General features: G+C 46.8%; 1 protein-coding gene across 3 annotated transcripts in view; it reads right to left on the bottom strand.

The window, feature by feature from the left end:
* Nucleotides 1–27,961, bottom strand: part of sntb2 (syntrophin, beta 2) — a 180,702-nt gene that overhangs the window by 32,954 nt on the left and 119,787 nt on the right. For all 3 annotated transcript variants that reach the window (XM_088377782.1, XM_088377780.1, XM_088377781.1), the window contains exon 5: nt 6,414–6,610. In XM_088377782.1, coding sequence (XP_088233908.1) covers nt 6,414–6,610 — 197 coding nt within the window. The remainder of the gene's footprint in view (nt 1–6,413; nt 6,611–27,961) is intronic.

Here is a 27,961-nt window from a genome sequence, read left to right as displayed (position 1 = left end):
TTTTCGCTCTTGAAGGGCCCAGCGCTGTATTGTACTTTCCTGAAAACAGAGCTTTTTTTTAAACAAGAATTGTGATTGAACTCAACCAATCTGTGTGAGTCTAATTTCTGCTTCAGTGTCTTTGCATTTTCCTAAATCTGAAGAAATCAAACGAGCACGCAGTGAGTAAATTGGATAACAGGTGATTGGCAAAGGCTTTTGCCGTGAGGCGCATATAACGCGCTCCCTAAATTGTGGACAGAATCCAACAACAGCCTTCAAAATAAAGCACCCTACCTCAAATCAAAGCACGGCTGAATAATATAAATAATATGGAGAATTCTTAACAAATAATGTAAAAATCTTTTTAGAACAGCTTTTATTATTATAACAATTTTAATAACAAGGTACAAGTAACCAGCTCAGTGGCCTAGTAGTAGAGTGTCCGTCTTGAGACTGGAAGGTTGTGGGTTCAAACACCGGCCGGGTCATACCAAAGACTATAAAAATGGGACCCATTGCCTCCCTGCTTGGCACAAAGCATTAAGGGTTGGAATTGGGGGGTTAGATCACCAAATGATTCCCGAGCGCGGCACCGCTGCTGCTAACTGCTCCCCTCTCCCCCAGGGGATGGATCAAAAATCACATGGGGATGGGTTAAATGCAGAGGACAAATTTCACCACACCCAGATGTGTGTGTGACGATGATCATTGGGACTTTAAGTGTACATACTGTAAATATGTTTTTAGAACTGTTTTATTATTATAACGATTTTTGTAAAACAAGGTATAAAACTCTTAAATGTGTTTTTAGAACTCTTATTATTATAATAATTTTGCACTGCAATTGTATGGGCACTCCCTGCCTTCTGGTGACGAGTGGGCAACATTAGTGCCATACATAATTCCTCAATTTAAAAGTTTTATTTTGAATCTTTTTTATTTTTTTTATTTGGGGGAACGAAATCCGCGATGTAGTGAAAACACATTAACGAACCGCGATGTAGCAAGGGATTACTGTAATTTGAACTGCAACTGACGTCAGCGGCGCGGCGCACACGCGGCGTTGTTTACATAAAGGATGAAGGATTCGATCACGGGATTTAATGACTTGGAGTGACAGAGATAGTTTGAGAACATTTTTGTTTATAATTATATGGGCCTGTGGAATAATTTGAACTGCAACTGACGACAATTCCGACGTCAGCGGCGCGGCGCACACGCGGCATTATTTACCTAAAGGACGAAGATTTTGATCGATGGATTTAATGATTTGGAGTGACACAGATGGTTTGATAAGATTGTTGTTTATATAATAGTTATTTGATATATACTTTATATATCGTTATATGGGCCTGTGGAATAATTTGAACTGCACCTCGCTGTTAGGGTTTTCCAGGTTATATTTATCATAGGATTATGTTGGAATGCAACAGGTAATAAATACCTTACCTTGTCCTCCTTATCACAAGGTCGTAAAACATCCCCTGACATGTTTAGACTAGAGGACAAGGGCTTTAGCCAGTGTACCCAAACCCCCACTCTGTTTCTCTTAATAAATATCCCATCGCAGGAACGAGGGTTCAGACTTCATTCTGGAGTGAGTGAACTCTCCACCTGCAGGTGTCAAAAAGGACTTACTTGTCTCCGTGTGGTTCTTGCAAGATATTGTTTGAGTGAACAAATCTCTAACACTCGCGACGAGTGTGACGTCAGCGGCGTGGCGCACACGCGGCGTTGTTTACATAAAGGACGAAGATTTTGATCGATGGATTTAATGATTTGGAGTGACACAGATGGTTTGATAATATTGTTGTTTATATAATAATTATCTGATATAGTACGTATACCTTATATATCGTTATATGGGCCTGTGGAATAATTTGAATTGCAACTGACAATGAGTCCGATGTCAGCGGCGCAGCGCACACTCTGCGTTGTTTACATAAAGGACGATCGATGGATTTAATGATTTGGAATGACACAGATGGTTTGATAAAGGTATTATTTGTGTTATAGTTATTTGGATAACTGTTAATGTTACGTCAGGCCCGTTCTCAGCTCCTCGTTTGTGTTTATGTCACGTTAGCATACCGTATCGTTTAGCATGTTGTTGCTGGTTCATGTCTATTCTTGGTGTTGGATTTTGTCAAATAAATTTCCCCCAAAATGTGACTTATACTTCGGTGCGTCCTGAAACGTCGCCGACCTCGCCCGCTATTCCTCCCCCGGTTGGGAGCCGTCGGAAACGGTGTGCGAGGAGGCAGAAGAGGGCAAGCGCGGAGGCGTCCGGGCCAGGCTGGCGGCCAACCCAGCGCGCCCGGCGGTGCCCTCCATTCTTCTGGCGAATGTTCGATCGCTGGACAACAAAACGGATTACGTTCGCCTGCTGAGGTCTACGAACCGGACGGTGCGGAACTGCTGTGTGCTCGTGTTCACCGAGACCTGGTTGACTGACAACATTCCGGACTCTGCCGTGCATCTGGAGCGGCTAGCGTGCTATCGGGCGGACTGTGCCATTGTACGAGGAGGAAAGTCGCGAGGAGGTGGAATATGCATCTACATCCGAGAGGAATGGTGCCGGGACTCTGTGGTGGTATGTAAGCACTGCTCGCCACTTGCGGAGTTTGTGATCATCAAGTGCCGTCCTTTTTACCTGCCGAGGGAATTTACCGCGATTCTGCTAGTCGCGGTATACATCCCGCCTACCAACATCGAAGGCGACAGGATCGCAGCGCTTGGTGAAATGTACCAGGCTGTCAGTGAACGGCAGATAGCGCACCCTGACTGTTTCACCATCTTCGCTGGAGACTGCAATCATGCCAACCTGAAGTCTGTTTTCCCGAGGCTTCACCAGCATGTTACTTTTCCGACACGTGGAGACAGCTTCCTGGACCTAGTCTACTCTGCGCAAAAGGGAGCTTTCAAAGCCACCCCCCTCCCCCATCTTGGCCTTTCTGACTGTTGGAATAATTTTAAGTGAAGCTTTGGCCTGCCAGACCTGGAGGCCTCGACTTTACGAGCTTATCTTTCCTTTTATCTAGGTTCTTCCTTTTTAGTGATAGGGATGTCTTTTGATCCCTGTCAGCCATTTGTATCCTTCCTGTCCTTATGTTGTCTGTGTGTTTTGGTTCCCGTAAGAGGCCTTCACTAACAATGAGCAGGGCTTATTTGCATAGGTGACATGTTCTTTGTTTGATTCACAGGAACTTCATTCCTTTGCAGTTAGATATAGTTTTGGTTCATAGATTGTAGTTTATCAGACCTGTTTTTCTTTGTTAAAGGTTACATACAGTTAGAAGTAGTTGCATAAAAGTTATCCCATATTTACTCAATGTTTGTTTAAGGAACTGCATACCGGTTACCTCACGTTTGCTTAATGTGTGTTGAAGTGTTTAGGACAAGTTACTTATTATTATGTGTTAATTACCAAGTAGACAAAGTTAGCAAAGGTCTAGTTGCATTTGTTCCACAGCAAAGCGGCAATCAACGTGCTTCAGGGTATTTGACCACAGTCGAGAAGGAGTCAGCCAACTGTGAGGGAAGACGGCTGAGGACGGTCTCTGCGGGGGTTCAAGAGCCAACAACGAAGTGCTAATTCACACCACACTACATTCTTTTGCGAATCAGCGTTGCTACAGACACAATCCCCCCTCCCTTTAGTGTAGCAACGCCTCTGTAACCAGGGCAACCATAACATTAAAAAGAGGGGCACGTGGAGTAAGGACTCAGAACTGATGGAGGTTGTAACTGAGATTGCTTTCTCTATCGTTCTCCTCGCGAGTAAACCTGTTCTGGTTGTCTTCTCCTCTTCATTCCAGCGAGTAATTTAATGTCTAATCGTATTTAGACCCAACACTGACCATCTCACCGTTTTGCTTTTGCCCGCATACAGACAATTGGTGAAGGCATCCAGGCCGGTTCGGAGGCGGATTCAGGTGTGGCCTGAGGGTGCCTCCGATGCACTTCGTGACTGCTTTGACACCACTGACTGGGACTTGTTTAAGCAGGCAGCCACCTACAACGATCGGACGGACATAGAGGAGTGTACTGACTCTGTTATCTCTTACATCACGAAGTGCATCGATGATGTGACTTGCTCGAAATCCGTCGTCACTCGAGCGAACTGGAAGCCGTGGCAGACAGGGGCTGTCCTCAGACTGCTAAGGGCCAGGGACAAGGCTTTCAGAGCGGGGGATGAGGCTGGCTTGAGGACAGCGAGGGCCGACCTGTCCCGAGGCATCAAAGAAGCGAAGAAGGCGTTCTCGTGCAAGGTCTCCACCCACTTCAAGGACAGTAAGGACGCACGTAGCCTTTGGCGGGGCATTCAGACCATCACGGACTACAAGCCCGCGCCGAGGAGCTGTGAGGGCGACGTCCGTCTGCTGAACGATCTGAACCGCTTCTTTGCTCGCTTCGACGCCCAGAACAGCACTTGCCCGCTGAAGAACACTCCCCCCCCACACGAGCAGCCCCTGCGCCTCTCTGCCGACGGTGTGAGGAGGGCGCTTGCCGCTATTGTCACCCGTAAGGCGGCGGGCCCTGACAACATCCCGGCTTGAGCGCTGAAGGACTGCGCTGGGGAGCTGTCAGGTGTCTTCACGGACATCTTTAATGTTTCCCTGCAGCAGGCCATCGTCCCCTCGTGTTTCAAGGCTGCCACCATCGTTCCTGTGCCGAAGAAACCTGCACCGTCCTGCTTCAATGACTACCGCCCCGTGGCACTGACGCCCATCATCATGAAGTGCTTTGAGCGGCTTGTCATGGAGCACATCAAGTCCGTTCTCCCCCCTACCATTGACCCTTTCCAGTTCGTGTACCGTGCCAAGCGGTCCTCTGAGGATGCCATCTGCTCTGCCCTCCACTCGGCCCTCACACACCTGGAGAGAAAGGACTCTTATGTGAGGTTGCTGTTTGTGGACTTCAGCTCTGCCTTCAACACCATTGTGCCGCAGCGACTCCTCTGCAAACTCGACGAGCTGGGCCTCAGTACCTCCCTCTGCAACTGGCTACTGGACTTCCTCTGTCAGAGGCCTCAGGTGGTGCGTGTTGGCGACAAAATCTCCGCCAGCATCACGCTGAGCACGGGGGCCCCCCAGGGCTGCGTGCTCAGTCCATTGCTCTTCACCCTGCTGACGCATGATTGCACTGCGACCTACAGCGACAACCGCATAGTGAAGTTTGCTGACGACACGACTCTGGTGGGTCTCATCACGAAGGGCGACGAGACTCGTACAGGTCGGAAGTTGACTTTCTGACCACGTGGTGCAGGGACAACAACCTCCTGCTGAACGTCAACAAGACCAAGGAAATCGTTGTTGACTTCCGGAAGGGTCACACAAAACACCTGCCGCTGATCATCGATGGTGCTGTGGTGGAGAGGGTGAGCTGCACCAAGTTCCTGGGGGTGCACATCAGTGAGGACCTCTCCTGGTCCGCAAACACCTCGTCACTAGCAAAGAAAGCTCAGCGCCGCCTGTACTTCCTGCGGAAGCTCAGGCGTGCATGTGCTCCTCAGGCAGTCCTGTCTACATTCTACCGTGGCACCGTTGAGAGCGTCCTCACCAGTTGCATCGCTGTCTGGGGTGGTAACTGCACTGAACAGAACTTGAAGGCCCTGCAGCGCATAGTGAATACGGCTGGTAAGATTATTGGTGCTTCGCTCCCCTCCCTGAAGGACATTTACACTTCCCATCTCGCCCGCAAGGCAACCTCGATTGCGAGAGATGTGAGTCACCCGGCTCACTCTTTGTTTGACCTTCTGCCCTCTGGGAAGAGGTACAGGAGCCTGCGCTCCCGCACCACCAGACTCGCCAACAGCTTCTTTCACCAGGCTGTTAGGACCCTGAACTCGCTACCCCCTTCTGCGTAGCATGCGGCACTGTTGCGCTATTTTCTGGAATGTCTGCTGTACGCGCACATGCTCCTTTTTTGCTCCTCTTATTTATTTATTTATTTATTTATTTATTTATTTATTTATTTATTTATTGTGTTATTTATTCATTATTTATTCAGCACGCTGTTGTTATACTTGTTTACTTGTTTGTCTGTTGTGGGCCATGTCTTGTCACCGTGGGATAGGGGGGAACGAAATTTCGGTTTCTTTGTGTGTCTTTGGCATGTGGAGAAATTGACAATAAAGCTGACTTTGACTTTGACTTTGATATGTTTTTTTTCCCTTTATTGTTCATTTTATGGCTGATGCGACGTATATTCCGGAGCGACTTTTAATCCGAAAAATTCGGTTATCACGGAGAAACAAGTGGAGAGCTCAGACTAACAATAACAACAGTTAAACGGCCACGGAACATTGGCCGTAGCAACAGCTTTTGATCATACAAACCCTGTGTTGATTTTCTGTGCTTAGTTTTGATAGGCAACTCTGAAATATTCTCATTTAGGATTTCAGTCACATGCGAAGGATTCACACTTACCAATAGAGACTTCTTTGATGAGTTCTGCAGCGGAATGTGCACCTTGCACTAGGGCTCTTGTCCATGAAGACAGATCCCAATGGGTCTCCACACGAAAAATGTGTGATTCGATTCCTTGTCCTGTGCCGGTCCGAGTAGCAAACACCAGGTCAGAACTCTGTGCAGGAGAGCCACGGACACTCCCAGAATGCACCAGTCTAGATAGAATTATACAAGTAGATCTGTCATTTCTTTTTAGACTTTTTAGAAATGTGATTTTCCTGACAGATATGGCTATTTTAATTGAATTTGTGATTTTCTGCAAATCAAGCTTCAGTGCAAGATTCACTATGTAGGAGCAGCTATAAAGAAACCTCACTCCTTTTTTTCTTGGTAAACAGCACGATGCCACTGAAAACAGTGTTTGACAAAAAAAGACTTCAGATTTACTACTTGACAACTTGAACATCTTAAAATAAAAAAAACCCAATCATAACTGAATGAAATCTCTTGGAGGATTGCTTTAAAATGGTAGAAATGTGAGCAAATTTGAATGAAAATTCAAAACGGCGGACCTCCTGTTAAGTTTGTCATATGGCTTCAAGATACTTTTTTGGTAGGTCTTGGACTGTTACATATGCCTCAAACTTTTTGTGGTTTTTGATGAAACATACAACCAGGGCTTTTTCATTGAACATTTTTATGGGGCACGAATGAAGCATTTCTTTGCAAACACAAGATAAACTAACAAAATATTGTTGATTTCGCCAGGCTTGATAACTATGCAAACCCTCCAAATTAAGATTTTTTTTACTTGTGCGTTGTCACGGCAATATCATTTTTTCAAAAGCTCAAAAATGTCGTTCTTTAACTCCAAAAAATGTTGTTTCCGAGCAAATATGAAGTAGGTGTGGTTAACCTGTTCGGAGAAAAATATCAAAGAATAAAACATTTATTTCTTGTATGCAGTTGGTGGTGCTACCACTAAATGGAAAAATTTCTTTGTAGATTATTTCGGGCCTAGACTCAATTATTTAGACACTGCAAAAGTTTGACAAAATAGGATCATGTGATTAATGTTACAACATCTTTTAGTCAAAGTTACGCCGATTTTTAAAGGAAATTCAACATGGCCAACTTTCTGTTAGGCTCCAAGAGACTTTGTTGTAGGTCTTTGGCTGTTACATTTGTTAGGGTTTTCCAGGTTATCTTTATCGTAGGATTATGTTGGAATGCAACAGGTAATAAATACCTTACCTTGTCCTCTTTATCACAAGGTCGTAAAACATCCCCTGACATGTTTAGACTAGAGGACAAGGGCTTTCTAGCCAGCCTACTCATACCCCCACTCTGTTTCTCTTAATAAATATGCCCTTGCAGGGTGGAGAGTTCAGACCTCCATTCGAACATCGCTGCACGCACAGCGACGGATGGACTCTCCACCTGCAGGTGTCTAAAAGGACTTACTTGTCTCCCGTGTGGTTCTTGCAAAATAAGTTGGAGTGAGCGAATCTCTAACAACATTCATCCATGTGCCAAACTGCTAATCCTGACAAGGGTCGTCGGGCGTGCTGGACCTATTCCAGCTGTCTTTGAGCAGTGAGCGGGGTACACCCTGAACTGGTTGCCAGTCAAACGCAGGGCACACAGAGGCAAACAATCGTTCATACTCAAACTCACACCTATGGATAATTTGGGGGGTCAATTGGTCTACCACGCCTCTCATTGGAATGTGGCGGGAAAACGGGAATTCCCAGAGGAAACCGACACAGGCATAGGGAGACCATGCAAACTGCACATAAGAATCAAACTTTGCACCTTTGAACTGTGAGACAGATGTGCTAACCAGTGCACCACTGGGCACCAACAAATCTTTATAGAGCTAGGTGAAACATACACCTTTTTTGAAATTATGTAGGGGGCGCCACAGACATTTTTATTGAAAAAAAAAATCACACAATAAATTAATAAAATATTGATAACTTTGCTGGGCACCACTCCAAATTATCCGTAGGTGGGATTGTGAGTGTGAATGGTTGTTTGACTATGTGTGCCCTGCAATTGGCGGGTGGATCAGTTCAGGGTGTACCCCGCCTATCGCCTTAGACCAGGGGTCGGGAACCTTTCTGGCGGACAGAGCCATTTATGCCCATTTTTTAAAAAATAATTTCCCGTGAGAGCCATACCATTTGAAAAAAAAACACGATAGGTTAAATACAATTAAATGCATGTATTTGAATTAAGACCAACAATTTTTTGAGTGTACTATTGTCTTCTTTTGAATAACGTCTTTAACGTCGCCAAAAGAGCCATATCTGGCTCGCGAGCCTTAGGTTCCCGACCCATGCCTTAGGTTCCCGACCCATGCCTTAGACCTATCGGGAGCCAACTCCAGCACACCTGGGACCCTTGTGAGGATAAGCGACATGGAAGATGAATGAATGAATAACTTTGCAAAGTTTTAAGAAATTCGAGCCTGTTTTGACCCTCAAACCAAACATTGTTTTTTTGGGGGACTATGCATTGCCACGGCAACAGCCTTTCGCATATACTCACGATCTTTGTGTTTTAGCATGATGAAGGGCACTCTTCCTAGCAAATATTCAGTAGATTTAGTTAACCTTTTAGCAGGAGAACAACAAATCATCAGAACAAAACATTTATTTTCTGTTGTCAGTAGGTGGTGCTAACACAATGCTAAATCCATCCATCCATCCATCCATCCATCCATCCATCCATCCATCCATCCATCCATCCATCCACCCACCCCTCCCTCCCTGGCCTCTCGGCTCCGGGTAAAAATAGATCGTTGTTTCGTCAAATCTACAAACATTTCATTTACCTTCTGGTGTCTCAGTTCTCCAAGCAATCTGTTGTATTTTCAGCATGTTGAGTTTCATAGTGACTGTCAGAAAGACTGCGGGGAACGAAAGTTTGGTTGCGCCCTTGTGCGTTTTTGGTGTGTCTCCGAAAGAGGTAACACTAATTTTTTTCCTCACTTCCGACGGCACCTTTTTCTTTCATACGGTGTCTGTGTTTGACAAAAAGTATTTGAGTTGAAAAAGATCACATATGTTAGAGTGGTGCTCACTCTAACTTATTTGCAAGAACCACACGGGAGACAGTATGCCCTTTGAACACTTGCAAGTGGAGAAATTGTTCGTCACTGTGCATACAGCGATGTTCGAACGAAGTCTACCTTTGGTCTCTTGCAAGAGCATATTTAGTGAGAACAAGCAGGGCGGGGATGACAGTGAACATGTTTGGTGGTCACCTCAGCAACTGGTTAATCAGTGCGGAGGGTCCCAGCTCATTGTTTTACAAGGTTGTGAAAAACAGAAACTAGTGAAGCATTTTAGATGACTAACTAAGCAAGAATGTTTCCACACCATTTGGAAAGTTTCAACAACTGAATGGTTAAACTTTCCAGAGTCAAGGAAAGGTGAAAGGTTTAAACAAAGTTAATAATTCTAGTCTACATTCCAACATAATCATACGATCAAGATAATTTGTCAACCCTAACATATCCCTCCTGTTTATCATATGATTACGTATGTCACCCCAATCATCAAACATAAGCAAGAAAATATAATGAAGAAAGAAAAATAAAAACAGCACACAGAAACAGCACATCATTGTACCCATCACTTGCGAGGCATTTTCGATGGTCAAATCATTAAGTTTCTGTACAACATGCACAGCTAAACAGCATCATCACAATCTTCTTTCCGCAGCGCGTTATAGTCATCACATTTGACATGTCTGATATATCGTATCTGTACCTGTGCTATGGTAGAAGACACAGATCTTGATACAGCAGACTTCAAACACGGGACAACACAGGTCGCAAATAAGCTCACCACCACCAGTACAACAAGCACAGGAGTCACAAATTTCAACAGCAGTTGCCACCAGTTGCCAGCTCAGTGGCCTAGTAGTAGAGTGTCCGCCCTGGGACTGGAAGGTTGTGGGTTCAAACCCTGCCGGGTCATACCAAAGACTATAAAAATGGGACCCATTGCCTCCCTGCTTGGCACTCAGCATTAAGGGTTGGAATTGGGGGGTTAGATCACCAAGTGATTCCCGAGCGCGGCACCGCTGCTGCTCACTGCTCCCCTCTCCCCCAGGGGATGGATTAAAATCACATGGGGATGGGTTAAATGCAGAGGACAAATTTCACCACACCCAGATGTGTGTGTGACTATGATCATTGGGACTTTAACTTTAATAGCCATGAAAAGTAATCCCACTGATGTGGGACTTTGTCTTCCAACATGGCCTGCTGTTAGTTCTTCAGTGAGGTCATGGCGTCGTTGATGTATGTCATTTTCTCCTGGTATGTATGTGCAACAGGAAGTCCCAATAATGTGGCACACGCCACCTTGCGCTGCAGCCATTAAGGCCAGAACCATCTTGTTTTCAAAGACCATTAGCCTGAATCCCTCTGTTTTGTCCATCAGCGAAAGATTCACAAAAGATTGAAAATAGTTCAGTGTCTCGATGAAGAGTGATTGTTTTCCAACTCCAATCCAAGGAAAAAGTGCATGAACGACTTTGTCTCCGACTGACCATACTTTATGGCCGTCTGGAACATTCGTACCCCAGACAGGGTCATGAGGGTCAAAGGTCGCAACAGCCCTGCATCGACGTTCAGGAGATTTGTGTGCCGCTGACAGCTGATGATGTTGTATCTTGTAGGTGTGGTCTGTCACCCACACTGGTGCACACACTCCTGTCAGCACTTGAAATGGCTCTCCTATCCTGGACTCAGCGGTGATGTCCAAAGCTCCCATCCGGTTTTCTCCTGGATAGCAGTCGTCGTCAATGCATTTGTGGGATGTAACACGTGTAGTTCACTCCAGCTGGCCTCTCTGTATAGGCCTCTTGCGGCAATGTTCGTCCTTTAACAGTCACATTGAGATTTGTCCAGAAAAGCTGATCACAGGTACCTTCTGCAAGTCCAGGGCGGAAAGGGTCGGTATCACTGACTGTGACACCACGGTGTTGATATCCAACTCCTCCCATAGAGGCCATGCATTTCGCTTCAGTGACATTCATTGCCCTGGCCTCCAGGTGAACTTGCGTGAAGGAAGGGGGGAGTTTGGAACACACATAGCATCCCTCCTGTGCGTGGGATCTCACAGTGAACTTTACCTACCAAGTGTTGGGTTCGTATGGGTTTCTGGGGTCCCATGACCAGTCCTCCAAGTTCCCATCCTGTGACCATCTTTTTCCTCGGTTAACATTGTCAATTGGTCTATTCAGATGAGCCCATAGACCAAACCTGGGCAAATTACGCCCCGTGGGCCACCTCCAGCCCTTTGTGCGTCCCTGTCCGGCCCGCACGAGGCCAATCATAATTTAAAAAATAAAAAAATAAATTAGTGTCGTGCGTACAATACAACTGTTTTGCTTTTATTTTGGAAAGCGTCACACTTCCATATTGCGTACGTGTATGTGAGCTGTGCGCGAAGGTGAACAGTGCGAAGTAATGCTGCCCGAGAAATGTGTGCTGACCCTCAGAAAAGAAAAGTTGACAAGGAGCGCCGTGTTTTCAACAAGACATGGACTGCCAAGTATTTCTGCACAGAAATGAAAGGTAAAGCCATGTGCCTGATTTGTGGTACACAGGTCGCTGTGTTTAAAGAATATAATTTGAGTCGCCACTACACGACCAAGCATGAGAAAAAATACATCTCTCTGATAAACAGCGCACATCAGAGGCTGATGGATTGCTAGCAAAACTGCAAGCCCAACAAGGACTTTTTATCAAACTTCACACCCAGAGATGGAGCGGCTTTGTCATTTGAGGAAAAGTTAAAGAATTTAAGAATAAATAGTACTGATTAATAATTGTTTTTTATTTGACCTTTACACCACAATTTCACATAGCTTAATATAAATATAAACAGAATAATTGTATTCTTCTAATTACCAGTACCAAATATTTAAAATAAATAATTTAGTGCATTTTACAATGGAAGAAAATTGAGCAGGTTTAAGTTATCGTAGTTGCCCTTAAGTTGCCCTCTGACACAACTCAGGTTTTTCATGTGGCCCCTTGTAAAAATTAATTGCCCACCCCTGCCATAGACCATAGCATGCTCCAACCACAACGCAGCAGAGGATCCACCTGGCATGCGGAGCCCCATTGCTACGAGAATGGCAGAGACACCGGGACATCCCCTCGCCTGTCAGAGTGGGGATTGTTGAATTCTTCACCAACATTGAGACGCCCCACCCTAAACGATGAGGCCCCTTTGTAGTCAGCCTTCCCCACCACTCCGAAATTAGGGGTCCAGCAGAGAGGCTGCAACTTGCAGTGGCTGAGGTGAATCCAGCTGGGCATTTCAACAACGTTCAGTGCAGTGGGGGTAGTCAGCAAGACTTGGAATTGTCCCTCACATATCGACTAGCCCAGTTTGTCCTTTTGACAACCTTTATATCTACCCAGTTCCTGGCTTAGAGCGGTTGTTGACCTGTGGTAAGAAAGATCAAGCGGCAGTAAATTTGCATTTGACACATCGTTCAGTTTGAGTGCTCTGATCATGCTATCTGCCAAGGACTGTTCTTGTCTGCTTTTTGCAAATCTTGCATCATTCACCAATCAATTTTATTGCCCTTTTGAACTGGGCAAATAGGAGTGTTTGCGAGAAGAGTTTGAGCACTTCCTAATGATTCCTCCTGACCAAAGACCATTGATGACAGCGGCTATCCCATTTATTGCCTCCTGTTTAAAAGGAGATTCACTGATCTTGGTTGGATTTAGACGGGGGGAATGGACCGTAAATCCTGTAGCAGATGGTTCCTTTGCCCACCTCCTTATCAGTCAAACAAATGTTGATTAGTCAGGGAAGCGCATAAGCGCGTGCCCTTCCAACATCTACACCACTTCCTCATAGCTTCTTTAGTCACTTTTCAATCATCTTTCGATTGCTTACAGCAAAAGTTTGAAAACATTTTAACTTAATGATATGACACCAAATATATTAGAGAATCCATATGTTGTAAAGTGTTGTGTTATTACTATCTTCCACTACACTCTCCCTCCTTCTGAGGCCTGGCGACGCCCATGCCTCACACTGACAAACATTTTGGGAGGATGTGTTCTTTACTACATATGATTCTATCATCATTTAATTTGACTTTCTTTCTAAAACGCTACTCAGTTTCCCAGTTCACACATCTTCTGCATGTGTTACCAGTTCTCCAGCAACTTCTTTTTTTTCTCTTAGCATTTAACTTGCTCAGAATCACTCTTTCTTCAAAGTTGTTGTACTAATTTTCCATAGTAGTCTCCAACAAATTCAACCATTCAACCTGTATTTTCCTTTCATTCAGGCAATCATTCATCATTGCTCATTTGCATCTCACACACAGTCTCCATCACATATTGGTCTCACTCTTTTCAAGCTCTTCACACAAAATTCATATATCATTCTCAACTCACGTCCCTTATCCTAATTGTTTCTATTATTTCTCTTAAATGGAGCATTGCAATGTCTCAAATTCACAGTTTTGCTCCATCCAATTCCCGAAAACATGTTCTTTTTTTTCCCTACTTTCTCATGAGGGCTCGACACTAATGTGCACTAGTGTGGATCAGTTTCTGCCCGCAAACAGATTTCTTTCTTTTCCTCTCTTTTTTATTTTTCAAAATTGTTTCTGTTTTGCAGTGCAAATTGAAAATACCACAGTCTAGCAAATTTCTTTGCACACAAGTTTAGCCAATTTCATCATTTTAACACATAGGCCCACACATGCAGAGCTCTCGCGCACGAGGGGGGGGTATAAATGATTCGTCACAGGCCGGTTCCCGCCCACACACGCAAGGACAGCACATTCAAATTCTCTATTTATCTTTTAGAAGCTGGCTTGAGAACAGCGAGGGCCGACCTGTCCCGGAGCATCAAAGAAGCGAAAAAGGCATTCTCTCGCCCACTTCAAAGACAGCAGGGACGCACGGAGCCTATGGCAAGGCATTCAGACCATCACGGACTACAAGCCCGCGCCGCAGAGCTGTGAGGGCAACATCCGTCTGCTCAACGATCTGAACTGCTTCTTCGCATGTCAAGACACACAAAGAGATCGAAATTACGTTTCCCACAATCCCACAGTGACAAGACATAGTACACAATATACATACAAGTAAACAGCACAAAACGTAAACACAAGAAGGCACAAACAATGAATAAAGAAGAGCGATGAATAGCTCCTCTTGCCCCCCTGCTTGAGCCACGCCTTGAGCTGCAGCCTTGCGGCTGCGTACTGGGGCCTCATTGTGTTCCGGTCGGACAAACACTTGCTTTTTACTTTGTATTACTTTTCATCTGTCTAGGTTTTTGTCTCTTCAATTTGTTCTCTTCTCTCTTGTGACACTCTCAAAGAATGTCACAAGATAGAACTCTCATCACCTACCCATGTCAGAATTTTCTCAATTGTGTGGCTCATTGCATATAAAAACTACATGGAAAAATCCACTAACATCTTTGGCGTTCCAGAAATGACATGGTCTTTTTATAGCCACAATATAGATATAATATGGACACATAATGCTTATTTGTTGAGAAGAAATAGGTATAATGAGCAGTCAAGTTCCGCTACCCGGCAGACGCTAAGCTCCGTAGCTCCGTTACTACTAGCGGATGTAGCTGCAAACAACCAAACAATCGTTGTTTGAGAAGCTCGTTTGTCGTTTGGATTCTCTTGCTGGTTCGACTAGAGCGCATCAAGACGAGGAAAAAGTGTTGTTTTGACCGTTCAACAGGTGTTCAGACTCGCTGGAATAGCCACGACCAGGACGCTACAGGACTAAACAGCAACCTATCCATCCTCGTGCCTAATTACCACAGCGGGTCCACTTGTTGGACCCGGGTGTGTAAGTGTTGCTGCCTGAAGTATTCCTGATGATCACCATTTTTACCTAACCCAAACCATTTTAACGCAGTGGGCTCCAGGTGGAGCCCTTATGCGTAAGTACCTGAATCTTCTAAGCTAAAGCAGTCACCATCTGCAACTGGTTGTTAGTGCCAGGCACTCTTAGCCCTGTACTGCCGCTATTTCTTGTACTTTACAGGCACTGCTTAGAGAAGTGTGAAATGGCTTCGAAAAAGGATATGGAAGAATTAAAGTGATCTAATGAGGTCTTGAGAAAGTCAGTGGAGTTCATGAGCCACCAAATGGAGAGCATGACAACCAAGCAAGATTCTATAATAGATATGATGAAGGAAATCAAGGAACTAAAGAGACTAAACAAAGAGAAAAATGTGAAGAATGATCAACCGGAAAACAGACTTTCTGATCTAGAACAATATACTTGATTGAATGATGTTATTATCACCGGGCTGCCAACAAAACCCCGCACATATGCAGGTGTGGCAAGGTCAGGAGCTGTGACCAGGGGAACAGAGCTTAGTGATCAGGAAGATACAGTGCAGGAGCAAGTGATAGAATTCCTTCAGAAAAAACACATCAGCATAAATGAGAATGACATAGAAGCTTACCACGCTCTTCCCCAGAAAGATAAGAGCAGGCCGGCAGTTATCATCATGGGGTTTGCCAATAGAAAATTTAAAACCAACCTTCTGCGCCAAGGTAGGATGTTGAAAGGGTCAAATGTGTATTTAAATGAACATCTGACCAAAACCAATGCCGACATAGCCAAGAGGGCTCGGTCCCTCCGTAAAGTGGGAAAGATTCAAGCAACATGGGCCTCTAACTGCAAAATATACATATAACTGAATGGAGCACCTGAGCAGGCTAGAGTGGTCATAGTTAGGAGATTGGGGGAGTTGGACAAATTTGCATAGGTAGACCTACTTCCTCTGTGATGCATGACGGTTTTCTGAAGTTACTTCTTTAATGATGCCGACATTGCACAATATTTCCTCATATAGAAGCGTAGAAACTGAACTTGACATCAACAGTACTAATGAATCTCCATGGAATACATTATCAATTGACCATCCTGATGTTGATTGTTTTAATTTCATGAATCAAAGTGTAACTGACGGCTGCAAATACTTACTTGATGATCAATTTAGAACAGCCACTGATGAATTCCATAATCCCAGTGTATCTCTTCTGCATGTAAATGCCCGTAGTCTTCCTAAAAACTTTGACCATCTTGCTCTAACTATCTCCAACCTCAACTTTCCCTTTTCTGTTATTGGCATCTCTGAAACTTGGCTACACAAAGACAATTCTGATTACTATGCCTTGGACAATTACAGTAATGTCCACAGATCCAGCGAAGACAAGATTGGAGGAGGTGTTTCACTGTATGTTAGTAGTAAGTTGAAATATAAAGAAAGATCTGATATTGAACAATGTTTTGAGCTGAGTGGAAAAGCAGTATTTATTGAGTCTAATCGTACAGTTATAGGGTGCATTTATAAACCTCCAAAATCTAAGATACCTGATTTTGTTAACCATCTCACCAATGCGCTATCTGTAATATCTCATGAAAATAAGAAATGTTTCCTCATGCGAGATTTCAACGTCAACGTTATGGACTCTGAGGAACAAACTCAGTCTTTCTTGGATAGTCTTTCTTCTTTCTGTTTTAAGCCTACGATTTCTAAACCTACGAGAATAAATGAAAATTCAGCAACCTTAATAGACAACATATTTACTAACATACTTGACAGAGATCACTTGTCTGGAATTCTATACTCAGACATCTCCGATCACCTTACCATATTCTCTATTACCTCCTCGTGAGCAAACACTCTTCTTCACTCCTACTGGGAAGCCGACGGACACATATATACAGACTTAATAATCAACAATCTCCAACTTTAAAATGCAAGTTAAAAACGGTCGTTAGAATGCTGTATTAAGGAACCCTGATCCCCAGCAGGCATACACCATATTCTTGGAGGAACTAAGCATTAGAATGATTCTTTTCCCATAAAGAATACAAGTCTCAAACGGGAATTTCGTTCGAAGCCTTGGGCTAGTCGGACAATTACTAAGTCTCTTAGGCACAAAAATAAACTGTACAAAAAATTCATCGCTAATCCTTCAACTATAAATCATGATAAGTACAAACAATATAAAAACAAACTCAACCATGTGATCAGAGCTGCAAAAAAGAAACATTATGCCAATGAAATCGTCAAAAGCAGCAAGACCATGAAAGCCTTGTGTCCTACAATAAAGGAAATCCTGAAAAAAAAGAAATCATCCAATTCATTTCCCTCGGAGTTCATAGTAAATGACAAGCCTTTATCAGCTCCCAAAACAATTGCCTGTAAATTTAATGAATTCTTCACAGAAATTGGATCAACCTTAGCCAGACAAATTCCACAAGTACCCGATAACCCAATCAATTATATGGAGACTAGTACCTCTGCAGCTTTTACTCTGACCCCAGCCACTGAACAAGAGATTCATGACATAATTTCATCTCTTAAAAATACTTCTTCTGGTCATGATCACTTTGACTCCAGACTTGTGAAAGAAGTTGCAGTCTGGATTGTGAAACCCTTATATTACATTATTAATTTGTCTTTCTCAAAGGGCATTGTCCCACAGGAACTAAAGTTGGCTGAAATTGTATCTTTAAAAATGATGACCCGACAGTTCTTACCAATAATCGCTAAATATCCATTTTACCTGTCATGTCGAAGATCTTGGAAAAACTTGCCTACAATAGACTGTGTAGCTTCCTCGATAATCACAACATATCAGTATGGCTTTCGTAAGTCTCATTCAACATACATGGCTATCTCTCATTTAACAGAGAAATTATACAAAGCTCATGATATGAAAGAATACTCTATTGCAGTTTTCCTTGATTTATCCAAGGCATTTGATACAATAGACCATGAGATTCATTTATCAAAATTAAAGCATATTGGTGTCTCTGATGTCTCACTATATTGGTTTGCCAGCTACTTGAAAGAGAGGAAACAATATGTCTCATTTAAGGGCTTTGACTCCCCCCAGTTAGACATCAAATGTGGAGTCCCACAAGGTTCCATTCTTGGACCCCTGTTATTTTTAATTTATATTAACGATCTCTGTAGAGCTTCTCACCATCTGTCAACTATCTTATTTGCTGATGATACAAGTGTTTATTCACATAGGAATCTGGAACACCTTCTCTCAGTAATAAACGACAAATTGCAAACGTTTTCTCGGTGGTTCAAAGCAAATAAATTGTCTTTGAATATAAAAAAAAAACTTCTTATTCAACTGTGGGAAAAGTTGTTTGGGCAACAAAGATGTAGAGGTCTTTATTGACAATAATTTAATTTCTTTATCTACGTCTGTCAAATTTCTGGACATACTAATTGATGATAAACTGCTGGAAACCTCATATTAGTACAATATCTTCTAAGATTGCTAGGAATACTGGTATTTTGAGCAAATTACGGCGTACTTTAGACAGAAAAACAACTCTGATGCTCTATTACTCCCTAATCTACCCATACATCAACGTAATTTGGGCCAGCACTCATCCTACCAAGTTGAACCAACCACCCAAAAGATGGCGGCGCGTGCACACGCAGCGGCCACTCTCTGTCCCGTCAGTACGATGATTTGTTCGTCTAATGAGTGTTCGTCCGACAGTCTTATGTGTTCGTCTCGTCGTGCTTTATCGTGCTACAAGTACAGCAGGCAGGTTCTGCTCGACATCGGCAGAAGTGGCTTTTGTGGCGTTCTGGACTTTGAAGCGGCGACATTAAAGGCGCTCGGACTGCTACATCCTGAAACGTCGCCGACCACGCCTGCTATTCCTCCCCCGGTTGAGAGCCGTCGGAAACGGTGTGCGAGGAGGCAGAAGAGGGGCAAGCGCGGAGGCGTCCGGGCCAGGCTGGCGGCCAACCCAGCGCGCCCGGCGGTGCCCTCCATTCTTCTGGCGAATGTTCGATCGCTGGACAATAAAATGGATTACGTTCGCCTGCTGAGGTCTACGAAACGGACGGTGCGGAACTGCTGTGTGCTCGTGTTCACCGAGACCTGGTTGACTGACAACATTCCGGACTCTGCCATGCATCTGGAGCGGCTAGCGTGCTATCGGGCGGACCGTGCCATTGTACGAGGGGGAAAGTCGCGAGGAGGTGGAATATGCGTCTACATCCGAGAATAATGGTGCCGGGATTCTGTGGTGGTATGTAAACACTGCTCGCCACTTGCGGAGTTTGTGATCATCAAGTGCTGTCCTTTTTACCTGCCGAGGGAATTTACCGCGATTCTGCTAGTCGCGGTATACATCCCGCCTTCCAACATCGAAGGCGACAGGATCGCAGCGCTTGGTGAACTGTACCAGGCTGTCAGTGAACAGCAGACAGCGCACCCTGACGGTTTTACCATCTTCGCTGGAGACTTCAATCATGCCAACCTGAAGTCTGTTTTCCCGAGGCTTCACCAGCATGTTCCTTTTCCGACACATGGAGACAGCTTCCTGGACCTAGTCTACTCTGTGCAGAAGGGAGCTTTCAAAGCCACCCCCCTCCCCCATCTTGGGCTTTCTGACCATCTCACCGTTTTGCTTTTGCCCGCATCCAGGCCGGTTCGGAGGCGGGTTCAGGTGTGGCCTGAGGGTGCCTCCGATGCACTTCGTGACTCCTTCGACACCACTGACTGGGACTTGTTTAAGCAGGCAGCCACCTACAACGATCGGACGGACATAGAGGAGTATACTGACTCTGTTTCCTCTTACATCACGAAGTGCATCGATGATGTGACTTGCTCAAAATCCGTCGTCACTCGCGCGAACTGGAAGCCGTGGCTGACAGGGGCTGTCCTCAGACTGCTGTGGGCCAGGGACAAGGCTGGCTTGAGGACAGCGAGGGCCCACCTGTCCCGAGGCATCAAAGAAGCGAAGAAGGCGTTCTCGTGCAAGGTCTCCACCCACTTCAAAGACAGCAAGGACGCACGTAGCCTTTGAAAGGGCATTCAGACCATCACGGACTACAAGCCCGCGCCGAGGAGCTGTGAGGGCGACGTCCGTCTGCTGAACGATCTAAACCGCTTCCCTGCTCGCTTCGACGCCCAGAACAGCACTTGCCCGCTGAAGACCACTCCCCCCTCACACGAGCAGCCCCTGCACCTCTCTGCCGACGGTGTGAGGAGGGCGCTTGCCGCTATTGACACCCGTAAGGCGGCGGGCCCTGACAACATCCCGGGTCGAGCGCTGAAGGACTGCACTGGGGAGCTGTCGGGTGTCTTCACGGACATCTTTAACGTTTCCCTGCAGCAGGCCATCGTCCCCTCGTGTTTCAAGGCTGCCACCATTGTTCCTGTGCCGAAGAAACCTGCACCGTCCTGCTTCAATGACTACCGCCCCGTGGCACTGACGCCCATCATCATGAAGTGCTTTGAGCGGCTTGTCATGGAGCACATCAAATCCGTTCTCCCCCCCACCATTGACCCTTTCCAGTTCGCGTACCGTGCTAAGCGGTCCTCTGAGGATGCCATCTGCTCTGCCCTCCACTCGGCCCTCACCCACCTGGAGAGAAAGGACTCATATGTGAGGTTGCTGTTTGTATACTTCAGCTCTGCCTTCAACACCATTGTGCCGCAGCAACTCATCTTCAAACTCGACGAGCTGGGCCTCAGTACCTCCCTCTGCAACTGGCTACTGGACTTCCTCTGTCAGAGGCCTCAGGTGGTGCGTGTTGGCGACAAAATCTCCGCCAGCATCACGCTGAGCACGGGGGCCCCCCAGGGCTGCGTGCTCAGTCCATTGCTCTTCACCCTGCTGACGCATGAATGCACTGCGACCTACAGCGACAACCGCATAGTGAAGTTTGCTGACGACACGACTCTGGTGGGTCTCATCACGAAGGGCGACGAGACTCGTACAGGTCGGAAGTTGACCTTCTGACCACGTGGTGCAGGGACAACAACCTCCTGCTGAACGTCAACAAGACCAAGGAAATCGTTGTTGACTTCCGGAAGGGTCACACAAAACACCTGCCGCTGATCATCGATGGTGCTGTGGTGGAGAGGGTGAGCTGCACCAAGTTCCTGGGGGTGCACATCAGTGAGGACCTCTCCTGGTCCGCAAACACCTCGTCACTAGCAAAGAAAGCCCAGCGCCGCCTGTACTTCCTGCGGAAGCTCAGGCGTGCATGTGCTCCTCAGGCAGTCCTGTCTACATTCTACCGTGGCACCGTTGAGAGCGTCCTCACCAGTTGCATCGCTGTCTGGGGTGGTAACTGCACTGAACAGAACTTGAAGGCCCTGCAGCGCATAGTGAATACGGCTGGTAAGATTATTGGTGCTTCGCTCCCCTCCCTGAAGGACATTTACACTTCCCATCTCGCCCGCAAGGCAACCTCGATTGCGAGAAATGTGAGTCACCCGGCTCACTCTTTGTTTGACCTTCTGCCCTCTGGGAAGAGGTACAGGAGCCTGCGCTCCCGCACCACCAGACTCGCCAACAGCTTCTTTCACCAGGCTGTTAGGACCCTGAACTCGCTACCCCCTTCTGCGTAGCGTGCGGCACTGTTGCGCTATTTTCTGGAATGTCTGCTGTACGCGCACTTGCTCCTTTTTTGCTCCATTTATTTATTTATTTATTTATTGTGTGATTTATTCATTATTTATTTAGCACCCTGTTGTTATACTTGTTTACTTGTTTGTCTGTTGTGGGCCATGTCTTGTCACCGTGGGATAGGGGAGAACGAAATTTCGGTTTCTTTGTGTGTCTTTGGCATGTGGAGAAATTGACAATAAAGCTGACTTTGACTTTGAATCGCATTTATTGTCTATAAAAGCATTGTGTCTGAATCATTCTACATGCTAACTACCTTGATCATTCACTACCGCTATTCCAGGACTATCAATTCTCAGCATATACCAGGTAAACTTTCACCACACAGCTCAGTTCCCCAGACCCGTGTCAATACCAGTCCGATAGGTCAGAGTCACTCGATGAGAATGACTCCCAAGCACCGTCAACAGGAGGCCCAACCGGCAACTCCCCTTCCTCAAACGTGGCATCGGGAAGCGCCAAATGTCTCTCGTTCAGACGACCACCTCGAACGGGAGGCCGGACAGGTTGCAAAGCCTCACCCGTCAACGTCAGGCCAGGCAGCCGAAGAGGAGCTCGAACCGGAGACTACGGCTGTTTCCGAGACCGGGCCCGCGGCCACAACCCACGGGGTGACAAAGCATAGGGCCGAGAGGCAAGGGCACTGGCCGGACAAGAAGCGTGGTCCTGAGGCAGGGATTTGTCACAGGAGGGAGGGGTCAAGGAGAAAGACCCCAAATGGATCCCTGCTTGGCAGGGGCTATCTGTTCTCTTCTCATAGGAGGCCACCAGTGGCCCACCCCCTCGCAGTATAGGCCAAGCCCAGCCCCGAGGCCTCTCAGACGCTCCACTGGCAAGAGAGAGGTGCAGCCAACCTCCATAGGCTCTGGCCAGCTGGGCTGGGTGGGAGGAGTGTTTACGGCGCGCTGGCTGACTTGGCCGGGGTCCTGGGCGGACAACAGGTGAGACGGGGCGACAGGAGGTCTCCAGGACACCCAAGGTGGCGGGCTGATGTCACGACGGAGGGAGGACGGGGATCGGGAGCACATCCTCTTGGGCGTCTTCTTAGGGGAGCGACTGGCACTGCGACTGTGCCTGCGTCTCCGGCTCATGCTGTGTGACCTCCGCGTGGTGCTGTAACACTTGAGCGGAGTCATGGCCCTCTTCCTTGCCGCTTTTTCCTTCTTACGATCTCTGGATCATGTCCTGCCTCTGTCTCTGGAGCGGCTCCACCACTGGCGAGGACTTTTACGTCACCCGCTTCTAGAGACCAAGAGCCGGCCGGACCTGCTGCCGCTTTCCCGGACCTGGACCGAGAACACTTCTCTTCCTTCTTGTGTCTGCGAGGAGACGGGGGTCTGGGTTCCATAAATGCAGATATCCTGCGCTCGACCTCAGACGTGCTGGCACGGATCTGCACCAAGACGTCATCGAGTGTCAGGGAGGGGCGGCGATGACAGGCTGCGGTGGAGGGCTGACGAGAACGCGGCGTCATGTGGCGTTTTGGTCTTAAGTGACTCATGAGTTGGCGCCACCGCCAGCGTCTTGAAGCTCTCCGACACGGCCTGTAGCTTAACGAAGTGTCGTTGTAGACAGTTGTAAGTGCAGGCGGCGTCCGACAGCTGTGGACTCAAGGCATCCAGGTTGACCTCTATCCATAAAATGGCGTCATCTAATTTGAGCTCGTTGACGAGATCGGCCAGCAGCTTGAGCAAGGCACTCATGCAGTCCGTGTAGCTGGGCAATTTGGTACAAGAGGAATCCCTAGCGGTAGGGCTGGGTTGCATGAACGCGGACAGGGCTTGTGCAGGTGTAGTCGCAAAAGCCAGAGGAGCCAAGTCTTTACGGGTCTTGAGAGCTTCTACAAGCTCTTGGTGGAGCTGATGGTGCTGCAGGAGCTGCTGTTGCTGCTGCCGGACAATCGTCGTTAATGTCACCAGCTCCTCTGCGATTCTGCTAATGTCCCCCTCCTTGGGGGACAGGCGGTCCAGGGCAGAGGGTCCGTGGTCACATGGTGGTCAGTTCGTTCTGTCAGGAACAGAGACAGGGCGACCAAATGCAGCACGATCTTTTAATGAAAAGGGAAAAAGGGAAGTGAGACGCTGGACTCGCGATATGGCTGGCGTAGCTGTGCTGAGGAGCGCAGCGTGTAGTCGTGGTCGGGGCAAGCAAGTAGTCGGGGCAGGCGGCGATCGGAGCGTGGTCAAGGACGAGCCAGTAGTCGGGGCAGGCGGCGATCGGAGCGTGGTCAGGGACGGGCCAGTAGTCGGGGCAGGCGGCGATCGGAGCGTGGTCAGGGACGAGCCAGTAGTTGGGGCAGGCAGCAATCAGAGCGTGATCAGGGACGAGCCAGTAGTGCAGGCCGCGATAGAGGCGTGGTTGGTCAGTTTACCGAAACGATTGGCAACAGAGAAAAGGCACAGGCTGATAGGCTAAACACACAGGGAGCAACGGGTAGCATACAGGAACGAACTGACAAGGGAGTGACTGGATGACAGGGTTTAAATAGAGAGCCTGACAGGTGTGGGTGATTCAGCCAATTGGGGCGTGGCCGAGCGGCAGGTGACGTTACATTATGAACGTGACAGCACGTCAATCTTCTCTCTTTCCTTTCTGAGTTACTTTTCTTCCCAGCCACACTCCTCCAAAACGACTACCACTTCTTCCACATTTCAACGTTCCTTCTACTCCATACGTTTTCTTCCATTTCGGCATGTATAGCATAAAATTAAGAAATCTACTTGCCATGTACTTCTGATCTCCTTCAAGAGCTCCTTTATTTGGAGATTTGCAGTTTTCATTTCCCATCTTGATTTTAGTATTTGTAGTTCTTACAATTTTTTAAAGATAATTTTTCTTTGAGGATCCTCAATGCAGGTCTAAATTGACCTTTCAACAAATTACTAGCCTGTGTTATTGTCGTGGGTTTTTTATCCTACTAGTTATACTCACAACCACACAAATTTTCTTTCCCTGCCAATGGGAAGTACTCTTTAGAAGAGATACCTCATCCAAAGGGGTCTCTACATCACCCCCCCATTCCCCGGAACTTTCCCTTGGAACGAAAGACAACAGTCCTGTTACCCAGCCCTGCCAACGCGAAGTAGTACTCTTTAGAAGAGCTACTTCATCCAGAGGGGGACTCTACAACACCCCCTCCTTCTATGGGACTTCGGTCCTGTCACTTTTATATTTACGTGTTTCACATCAGCACAATCACACAACTTTAGGGCTTTTACTTACTTGTCCCCTGGTTTGTTGCACTTCCGGATCCCATAAATCCACTGTTGTCAGACGAAGGCAGACCTAAGATCCTGGCCCAGCGAAGAATTTTCTTCCCAGGTCTTTCTTTTCCAGGTCCTCCTAATGGACGCTGGCCTGTCGACAGTGTGCAGCACGTCCTCCTCCGTCCATCAGCAGTGGGTATGTTGAGATCCGGGTCACGTCACCAAAATGTTAGAGTGGTGCTCACTCTAACTTATTTGCAAGAACCACACGAGAGACAGTATGCCCTTTGAACACTTGCAAGTGGAGAAATCATTCGTCACTGTGCATACAGCGATGTTCGAACGAAGTCTGTCTTTGGTCTCTTGCAAGAGCAAATTTATTGAGAACAAGAAGGGTGGGGGTGACAGTGGACATGTTTGATGGTCACCTCAGCAATTGGTTAATCAGTGCGGAGGGTCCCAGCTCATTGTTTTACAAGGTTGTGTAAAACAGAAACTAGTGGAGCATTTTAGATGACTAACTAAGCAAGAATGTTTCCACACCATTTGGAAAGCTTCAACAACTGAATGGTTAAACTTTCCAGAGTCGAGGAAAGGTGAAAGGTTTAAATAAAGTTAATAATTCTAGTCTACATTCCAACATAACCATACGATAAAGATAATTTGTCAACCCTAACAACAAACATACATATTCCAAATACAGTGGTACCTCTACTTACAAACTTAATTGGTCCCGCGATTGGGTTTCTAAGTAGAAACTGTTAGGGTTTTCCAGGTTATCTTTATCATAGGATTATGTTGGAATGCAACAGGTAATAAATACCTTACCTTGTCCTCCTTATCACAAGATCGTAAAACATCCCCTGAGATGTTTAGACTAGAGGACAAAGGCTTTCTACTCAGCCTACTCATCCCCCCACTCTGTTTCTCTTAATAAATATCCTCTTGCAGGAAGGAGAGTCCAGAGCTCTATTCGAACATCGCTGTACGCAAAGCGACGAATGGACTCTCCACCTGCAGGTGTCTAAAAGGACTTACTTGTCTCCCGTGTGGTTCTTGCAAAATAAGTTGGAGTGACCAAATCTCTAACATTTTGGTGCCGAAACCCGGGAACCCTCATACCCGCTATCTGGCTGACGAAGGAGGACGTGCTGCATTGTCGACAAGCCAGCGTCCATTAAGAGGACCTGGAGGATAAAGTCCTGGGAAGAGAATTCTTCGCTGGGCCAGCATCTTAGGTCTGCCTTCGTCTGACAGAGGTGGATTGACGGGACCCGGCAGTGCAACGAACCAGGGGACAAGTAAGTTAAAGGCCTGAAGTTGTGTGATTGTGTTGTTGTTTGTGAAACGCGGAAAAAGGTAGAAGTGCACAGGAAAAAGTAAGTTTTGTGGAAGGAGGGGGTGTTGTAGAGTCCCCCTCTGGATGAGGTGTCTCTTTTGGAGCAGTGGTTCTCAAACTGTTTTAAAATCTCAGTACCTCCGTGGATCATTATTTGACGACCACTGTTCTAAAGAGTACAACCTCGCGTTGGCAGGGCTAGGGACAAGGACTTTTGTCTTTAGTTCCCAGGGAAGGTGGGGGGTGTTGTAGAGTCCCCTCACTGGATGAAGCAGCTCCTTTTTTTTAAAAGGAGGACTTCGCGTTGGCAGGGCTGGGGACAAGGACTGTTGTCAAAGTCAAAGTCAGCTTTATTGTCAATTTCTCCACATGCCAAAGACACAAAGAAATCGAAATTTCGTTCCCCCCTATCCCACGGTGACAAGACATGGCTCACAACAGACAAACAAGTAAACAAGTATAACAAAAGCGTGGTGAATAAATAATGAATAAATAACACAACAATAAATAAATAAGTAAATAAATAAGAGGAGCAGGAAAAAAAAAGGAGCAAGTGCGCGTACAGCAGACATTCCCGAAAATAGCGCAACAGTGCCGCAGGCTACGCAGAAGGGGGTAGCGAGTTCAGGGCCCTAACAGCCTGGAGAAAGAAGCTGTTGGCGAGTCTGGTGGTGCGGGAGCGCAGGCTCCTGTACCTCTTCCCAAAGGGTAGAAGGTCAAACAAAGAGTGAGCCGGGTGACTCACATCTCTGGCAATCGAGGTTGCCTTGCGGGCGAGATGGGAGGTGTAAATGTCCTTCAGGGAGGGGAGCGAAGCACCAATAATCTTACCAGCCGTATTCACTATGCGCTGCAGGGCCTTCAAGTTCTGTTCAGTGCAGTTACCACCCCAGACAGCGATGCAACTGGTGAGGACGCTCTCAATGGTGCCACGGTAGAATGTAGACAGGACTGCCTGAGGAGCACATGCACGCCTGAGCTTCCGCAGGAAGTACAGGCGGCGCTGAGCTTTCTTTGCCAGTGACGAGGTGTTAGCGGACCAGGAGAGGTCCTCACTGATGTGCACCCCCAGGAACTTGGTGCAGCTCACCCTCTCCACCACAGCACCGTCGATGATCAGCGGCAGGTGTGTTGTGTGACCCTTCCGGAAGTCAACAATGATTTCCTTGGTCTTATTGACGTTCAGCAGGAGGTTGTTGTCCCTGCACCACGTGGTCAGAAGGTCAACTTCCGACCTGTACCGAGTCTCGTCGCCCTTCGTGATGAGACCCACCAGAGTCGTGTCGTCAGCAAACTTCACTATGCAGTTGTCGCTGTAGGTCGCAGTGCAGTCATGCGTCAGCAGGGTGAAGAGCAATGGACTGAGCACGCAGCCCTGGGGGGCTCAGCGTGATGCTGGCGGAGATTTTGTCGCCAACACGCACCACCTGAGGCCTCTGACAGAGGAAGTCCAGTACCCAGGTGCAGAGGGAGGTACTGAGGCCCAGCTCGTCGAGTTTGCAGATGAGACGCT

This window comes from Syngnathus floridae, chromosome 6 (assembly GCF_059516105.1).
Source record: "Syngnathus floridae isolate MCC-2025c chromosome 6, RoL_Sflo_1.0, whole genome shotgun sequence".
Classification (NCBI taxonomy): Eukaryota; Metazoa; Chordata; class Actinopteri; order Syngnathiformes; family Syngnathidae; genus Syngnathus; species Syngnathus floridae.
This window is presented reverse-complemented; position numbering and strand designations above follow the sequence as displayed.